The sequence below is a fragment of the Linepithema humile genome, chromosome 5 (assembly GCF_040581485.1).
Source record: "Linepithema humile isolate Giens D197 chromosome 5, Lhum_UNIL_v1.0, whole genome shotgun sequence".
In the NCBI taxonomy this organism is placed as follows: domain Eukaryota; kingdom Metazoa; phylum Arthropoda; class Insecta; order Hymenoptera; family Formicidae; genus Linepithema; species Linepithema humile.
The window spans coordinates 11,891,373-11,899,726 of NC_090132.1; the positions used below are offsets into that span (position 1 = coordinate 11,891,373).

Sequence of the window (8,354 nt, forward strand, 5' to 3'; positions counted from 1 at the left end):
ATGTGCTAATAAAGTTCTATTAAAATTATTGTGCTTATATGAAATTTAAATATATTGTGCTATTTAAAATCATTAAATGTTTATTTCAGATTTAAAAGAGCTGAAAGTCACATATTCTGTGCATCCAAAATAATTTACAAGGCAGCTCTCTAGCTGTTATCAAGTATTAGAAGAGAATCCATTAACAAGACATGAGATTCTTTTAAGCGAGAGTTTTTTTAATATTTCATCCGCTATTAGAATCTTTGTGACATGTTGTGGAAATATCAGCATTCATCCATATAATTTAAAGATTTCCTTGAAATATTAAAGTCTCTTTTATTGTTACAATATTTTAGGATGGCATACATTTATTTTCTGTTATAGAAGTAATATACATATATTAATTAAAATGTAAAACATGTATTTTAAAGTGTTGCATTCAAAAACTAATACTATGTATTATATGGTGTATTCGTTGTTAAGTACGACAGATGTCAAATACTTGTGAGTTTCTGAACAAGAATTTCTTTTACCATTTTATAAATAAACAAATTTTTGAGTTATTAATTGACTACAAAAATAATTCAACCTACATGAAGAATATTTTGAGAAAAATAAAGATAAAAATTTAATACATGATTTAAAAATAACATTGAAGTTTCTTTTACTATTATTTCTTGGATCAAGCATGATAATTTTTTTTCTTTTCTTGGCTAATTATTGATAAATTTAATTCTTAAAAAATAGATAAAAATTGACCCAAGTAAAAAATGATATAATTAATAGAAAATAAAAACTTCTCTTATTAATTTCTTTTCATGGAGAAATCCTCTCCACATGAGATTTTGATAATTTTCAATGTAGGAAAATATATGGATTATTTGTTAGTAACAAAAGCTTTAAATTCATAATTTTATGGATTATCTTTACATTATGATTAATTAAAGAAAATGCCATGCACATAAAAGCTTCTTTAACTAATGACTTAATCCAAGTAGACTTAATAAAGTATGACAGTTGTCATATTTTATGTAGATATGCTATATATATAACATAATTCAAGGCTTAAATTGATTACATTTTCACTTACATACATGTATTTGTAAAAATACATAGATATAGCAGATACGACACATATTGTTTGACTTTTAAGTACTGTGATGTAGATAATATATTACTCTGCATTCTGTGAATAACCTACAGACTATTTTAAAGTATACACATACATGCATTTACTGGATAGGAACATTAATATTTTACATACGAACATACGTTAACTGTAGAAGCACGTTGATTCTTTAATAAACACAACTTAATTTGTGACAGCAGATAATTCCATAACATTCCATAAAATTCTTAAAAACAGAGACAATAATGAAGAACTCTCACTTAATAGAATTTCATACCTTGTCAATAGATTCTCTCTTGATATTTGATCAGTTAAAAATTTCATTTGTAATTATTACAGATGCAAGGATATGTCGCTCTTAACTCTTTTAAATGTGATTAATTTTAGATGTGATAAGACTTCCGGTTGAGACAGAGTAGAGAGGGAATGGGCGAAGAAAGAGAGGCGGAAAATTATAAGATTAAAGGAGCAAAAAAGGACGGATAAGCAGAGAGTAAGTGGAGAGTAGAAGGAGGTAATAAGGAAGGTGAGAAAGTGAAGGTGAAGGGATTGAGAAAGGAGAATTAAAGTAATAAGAAGAGGAAAGTCGGCGATAAGAGAAGAGGTTAGGGAGTAGCAAGACGCAGGTGGGATAGAAAAGAGTAGAAAGGAAAGCCGAGAGATGGCGCCAACGACGGGGAAGCAGACAGTGAGTAGGACTTAGAACATATATACTGGAAGGGGCATAGCTGACTTGCCGTTGTCCTCAACATCTATCTATCCTTGTCTGTACATTTTATTGCAATACGCATGCGTCGATTATGTTGATGTGTGTGATGACAAACTAGACAAGCTTATCTATGACAAGCCTTCTAATATAATTAAGTCTAAAGAAATAATCATAAAAAAGTATAGTATCGGGTATAATAATAAAGTAATAAAAGTATATGTAAAAATGGGACGTTATTGCATTTTATGTAGCTCAACAAACCGTAGCAAAATATCTCTTTATGCGTAAGTATAGATTTACTTTGTAATTTAAAGCTCTTAGCTTTGAGGTTGTATCTTGAATTAATTTAAAAATATAAAAGGTATATTGTACGTATAACGTACATTAAAATAATCTAAAATGTTATTCTGTCCACAACGTTTAGATTTCCTAAAGATTAAAACATCAATGAAGTTTTTAAATAGTTTTTTTATTATTTATTATAATAATTTTTATTGTACTAGTCACTATATATACAAGATATAATTAAAATAAGATAACAAACTTTAAAGGAGCGAGAATATTACATAATAATAAATATTACTTTTTTATTTTTTATTAATAATATATATTTTGTATCAGTAACAGTGGGTTTGACAGACATATGTTGATGTCAAATTTTTTTTCATGTTTGGTCTCGCTCCTCAAAGCTTGTTATCTTATTTTAGTTCATCCTGTACATCCTGTATATAATTATTGTTCATTACAGTATTTGTTTTTGGTTATGTGCATCATTATTTTTATTTTATTTTGCAAGACTATTATTACATATTACTACATATTATTATATATAATTTATAATATATTGCAATTATATTATAATATAACTTAAAGAATAAATTGTTATAATCAAATTTTCAAATGCTTTCCACCTATTTTAAATCTTTCTACTTTCAACTTAAGCAGTTATTCACTCGCGCAAGCGCATTGACCGATTTTGTACAGACAAGGATAGATAGATGTAGGGGACACTTTTGTTATGTATATTTAGATAGGCTATGCCCCTTCCAGTATATATGTTCTAAGGAGTAGGAGCAAGAGCAAAGGAGAGGAAAAGACGATGGAAAAATATGTCACGGGAGAAGATATGTAGAGGAAAGGATTGGAGAAAATAATAAGGGGAATAGAAGAAATGAGGAAAGAAATGAGAGAAGAGATGGAAAAAATGAAAGAACAAATAACAGAAGAGAGAAGAGAAAGGCAAGAGGAAAGAAAGAAAGAAAGAAAGAGAAGAGTGGAGAAATGAGAAACAATCACTGGAGAGGAGAATAGCAACCGTGGAATGGATAAATGAAAAAAAGGAGAGAGAGGAAAGAAGGAATAACATTGTAATAAAAGGTGTGAAATGGGAAAAGGAGAATTTAAAGCAGGAAGTGATAGAATTTTTAGAGGATAATCTAAAAGTGAAGGTAAAGATAGGTAGGACAAGAAAAATAAGACAATATAAAGGAGGAAATTTAGTGATGGCAGAGATAGAAAGCTGGGAGCAAAAAAGAGAGATCATGAATAAGAAGAAAGAGTTAAAGAAGGGAATAATAATAGAAGATGATTTGACAAGAAGAGAGCGGGAGATACAACAAAAATTAAGAGAAAAGGCAAGAGAGGAAAGAGAGAAAGGAGACAGCAAAGCAAAAATTGGATACAAGAAGATATACTTAAAGGGAAAATGGTACAGATGGAATGAGAAGGAAGAAAAACTGGAGGAGGAAAGAAAAGGGAGAAAGGAATGAGAAAAGGAGAAACAGGAAGAAGAGAAGGAGGAAGATGGAGAAAGGGGCTTAAGAATATGTTTTTGGAATATAGCAAGATTATCAAATAAATGTGAAGAAACATGGGACTATCGGGAAGATTTTGATATAATAGAATTGACAGAAACATGGATGGAAGAGGAAAAATGGAAGAAAATCAGTAAGAAAGTGTCGAATAGATACGAATGGAATTGTATACCAGCAATAAAGGAGAATATAAAGAGAAGAGCTAAAGGTAGAATCATAACAGCAATAAGGAAAGATTTGGAAGGAATTAAGGCAAAGGAAATAAATAAGGGAGCGATGGAAATTAGTTTTATATACAATAAAAATAGATGGAGAATTGTTACAGTATACAGTCAAAATAATGAAGAAACAATGGACAATATAAGGAAAGAGATAGAAGAGGAAAAGGAAAACTATCTGTTGTTAGAAGGAGATTTCAATGCGAGGACAGGGAAAGAAGGAGGACCGATAGGAGTGGGAAATGGAACAGAAAGAAAGGAAGAAGAGAAAAGAAGATCAAAAGACAAAGTGATAAATGGGGAAGGAAAAATAATGTTAAATAAAATAAGAGAGAGAGGATGGATCGTAGATCGTGACGGGTCGCTCAACGGCGCGGATTGGTCGACGTAGTTTGCCCACCGGATGGATTCTGCGGATGAATCCCGGCGCGCGGTAACGCGAGATTAGGAACAGGTCGTCGAGTACGCTCGACGGGAGTACGACGCTTGCACTAAAGGCTTTGAGGCCGAATCTGGTCGGCGGACGTACGAGAACACTCGTACGAAGGCGGATTTAGAGCGGCGACTCGACTAAGTATAAGGGAATGCCCTGTATACGAAGATCGATGCCCGGAGGAACCGAGTACGCTCGACGGGTATACGAGAATGCTCGTATCGGAGATAGAAACGGTATCGAGGACGCTCGTGTACCTGGAATAAGGCATAGAATCCGAGTACTCTCGGCGGACTACGAGAACGCTCGCAGCAGGATTGTTCGCTGGCTAGCAGCGAACAGGATCTGGTGAGAAGACGTACAGCCGGGCCTCTTTTATACCCGGCTGGCAGCCGAATAGCTTCGAATCGGCAAGCATCGGCGGTTTTGGCGGCGAGTCCCCCACAAAACGGAATTTTTGGAACGGTCGGGTGTAGGGGGTTTTCGGCGATTGACCGCCGTTGTTTTGATAAGAAGTTTATCGGCGCTCGATGCGCCCTTGGTGGGCTACGGACGATGGACGGTCCGTAGCCGTAACGATGCAGCTTGCGGGCTGCACCGTTACAAGAACAGAGGAAAAAGCGTGGAAATATATAAATAAATTTAAGAAGAAAAGAGAAGGAATAGATGAGAATATAGAGATGGAAAAATGGAATGCTCATTTTATGGAATTATTAGGAGAAAAAAAAGAAAAAATGACTGGAGGAGGAGAGAATGGAAGAGGAAGAGATACAGAAGATAAGGCAACTGAGGAAATTGAAGAAAGGTAAAGCACCAGGGGAGAATGGGATAGAGAACGAAGCGTGGAGATTGATGTCGGAGGAAGTAGGAGAAGTATTTTGGAGATTAATAAATAAAATATGGAAGGAGGGAGGAATCCCAAAAGAATGGAATAAAGGTCTAATTAGTCCAATATACAAGAAAAGAGAGAAAGGAGAGGCGAAAAACTACAGGGGAGTGACATTGATGGACACGGCATACAAGATCTACGCGAATATATTAAATGAGAGATTAAAGAAGGAAACAGAAAGGAAGCTGGGGGAAGGACAGTTTGGATTTAGAGAAGGAAGAGGAACGACAGACGCAATCTACATTTTGAATCACATAGCAAACAGAGAATTAGTGAAGAAAAGGGGAAAGATATTTGCGTTTTTCGCGGATCTGAAAGCAGCGTTCGACAAAGTAGACAGGAGGAAATTAGGAGAAATACTGAAAAGGATAAAAATAGGAGAAAGACTAAGGAAAAGGATCATGGAAACTTACAAAGAGACGAAGAACATGGTAAAAGCAGGAAAAAGAAAATCGGAGGAGTTTTGGACAAGTACAGGAGTAAGGCAGGGATGTCCTATGAGCCCTACGCTATTTAATATATACATCATGGACCTGGAGGCAGAAATGAGGAAAGAACAGACGTGAGGGATTGTAGTAGGCAAGGAAAAGTTCTGGACGATCACGTACGCTGACAATATTGTTCTGGTGGCACAAAGTGAGCAGGACCTGAAAGGAATGATAAAAAGGTTTAAAAAATACTTGGAAAAGAAGGACCTAATATTGAGCCCAAAAAAATCGAAGGTGATGGTGTTTGAGAGAGAAAGAGGACGAGTAAAGAAAAAAGACTGGAGATGGGGAAAAGAATCCATAGAAGAAGTAAAGGAAATGAGGTATTTAGGATACATTATGCAAAAGAATGGAGGAGCAGAGAAACATATAATGGAAAGAATAAGAAGAGCAACGATAGCGATGAAAATGACATGGAGCATCGGAGAAAGAGTATTCAGGGATGATTATATAAGAAGAATAAAGATGTTTAACGCATTGGTAGGAAGCATAGCATTATATGGAGCAGAAATATGGGGCTGGAACAAGGAAGAAAGACTAGATAGGATAAAAAGAAAATATGTAAAGTGGATTCTTGGATTGGATAGAAAGACACCGAATTATATTCTGAAGGAAGAAACGAAAATGAGGGAATTAAGGATGGAAGCGATGATGAGAGCCATTAAGTATGAGGAAACGGCGAGGAAGACAGAAAAAAAGCTAGTAGTAGAATGTATAAAGGAACTAGAAAGAGAAAGAAGAAGCAGAGAGGAAAGCAAATAAGAAAGAAGGAGAAAGGAAGTGTTAGAGGAAGCGGGAATAAGTAACGAGAAATGGAACAAAAAGAGAGAAAAGGAAGAGACGAAAAAGATAGCGTGAGAAATAACGGAAAAAATAGCAAAGAAAGAAGAACAGGTGAGAAGAAAGAAAATAGAGGATTCAAAGTACAATGAGATATATAAAAACATAATGACAGAGGGAACACCATTATATTTGAAAGGAAAAAGAAACAAGAAAGAAAGGAATATGATAGCGAGATACAGATGCGGGAGCGAAACGAGAGGGAGTCAACACTGGTTGGAGGAGGCAGAAAAGAAATGTAGAATATGCGGAGAAGGAACAGAAAATATAGTACATATCTTGAAGGAATGCGAAGAGACAAAAGATGAAATGACAGTAGAAGAGTTTTTGAAAGAAGACGGAAGAGGAAGGGAAATAATGAAACGGATAGATAGAATAAGAGAAGAAAAGAGACGGGAGGAGAAAGGAAAGGAATCAGAAGGGAAAGAAAAAAAGGAAGGAAGTCACAAAGACAAAGAAAAAAAAAGAAAAGACAGGGCAATCAGTTAAAATAAATAAATATATAAAGTAAAAGCTAAAGCCAAAGAATTGAATGTTCAAAGTTTAAAGTTCAAAGTTTATTTCAGAGTTTATTAAAGAGTATATTTAAGAGTTTATTTCAGAATTGATTAAGAGTTGATTAAAAGTTGATTAAAAGTTGAGTTGATCTGCGAGAGATTAGATTATAGATCCTTAGAATGGAGGATAGAATTCAACAGCAAAATTAGATTTAGATTTAGTTTAGATGTAGATTTAGGATTTTAAGATTTAAGTTTAAATATAAGTTTGTAAGTAGAAAGCTGGTAGAAAGTTTGTAAGAGAGGAGCCAAGATGTTTTGTTTGGTATTATATTGTATTATATTTTATATTTTTGTACTAAAGAAAGAATGTGTGATGTACCGGAAACCATCCTAAGCCGCAAGGCAAGGATTAAATAAAATAAATAAAATAAATAAAATAATAGATGTGATAAATGGATTTGACATTTAATGATCTAAATTAAAAGCATTATGTTCAAAAGCAGAATTTCATGTACAGGTTATAATTTGATTAAAAATGTTGTATTAGCATATATATTTTATTAAAGTTTATTAAACAACTAATGTAGAGATTAAAAATAATTATTTTAGGTTATAAATACATATTTCTTACAGTACTGCTATTACGTTGACACAGTGATATATAATTTGTAGCAGTAATATGGTAATCAGTTGTACTACTGAAAGTAAAAGAGAGTAATTAACAATTGGAACACAAAATATCGCTAATTTGTAATCTTGGATTATTATTTAATTTTAGTAAATAACACTTATAAATAACAGTGATATACCTTATGTGTAAAAAAAAAAAAAAATTATTTTAAATTACTCAAATAAGCAACTTATCACAGTTAAAAGTATACTTATGCAAAATGACCCATAAAGATCAATGTATGTAAAAAATTTTAGTCGTAGTCATTAGGACGTTAAGGCCTGTTTTACAATGCATCGTATATCACAGTCGGATATCCCATGCAAACGAAATCGATTATTATCAAATATTCTTATGAAAATGTTGTGAAAATGTTTAATTTTGATTAGTTAATTTGCCTACAGACTTACGAATACAACTAAAACTTTTTTATGTATAATGGTCCTTAGCATTAGCCATAAGCAATCGTACGGTGTCCAATCGTGCAGTGTGCGTTTCCAATCGTGCGGTGTCCAATCATGCGGTGTCCAATCGTGCAGTGTGCGTTTCTAATCGTGCGGTGTCCAATCGTGCAGTGTCCAATCGTGCAGTGTCCAATCATGCAGTGTGCGGTGTCCAATCGTGCGGTGTCCAATCGTTATGTGTCCAATCGTTACGTGTCCAAACGGGTGTCACCCCAATC

The 8,354-nt window shown here is 33.8% G+C and overlaps 1 protein-coding gene across 1 annotated transcript; it reads left to right on the forward strand.

Annotated features, from left to right (window-relative positions):
* Positions 1–5,830: 5,830 nt before the first annotated feature.
* On the forward strand, positions 5,831–6,424 carry LOC137000054 (uncharacterized). The gene has a single exon (XM_067355679.1). The coding sequence runs from the start codon at positions 5,831–5,833 to the stop codon at positions 6,422–6,424; it is 594 nt and encodes a 197-aa protein (XP_067211780.1).
* The last annotated feature ends 1,930 nt before the right edge of the window (positions 6,425–8,354 follow it).

What these genes read in the sequence shown, in the direction of transcription:
- LOC137000054 (XM_067355679.1), top strand. Translation starts at nt 5,831, where the DNA reads ATGATAAAAAGGTTTAAAAAATACTTGGAAAAGAAGGACCTAATATTG.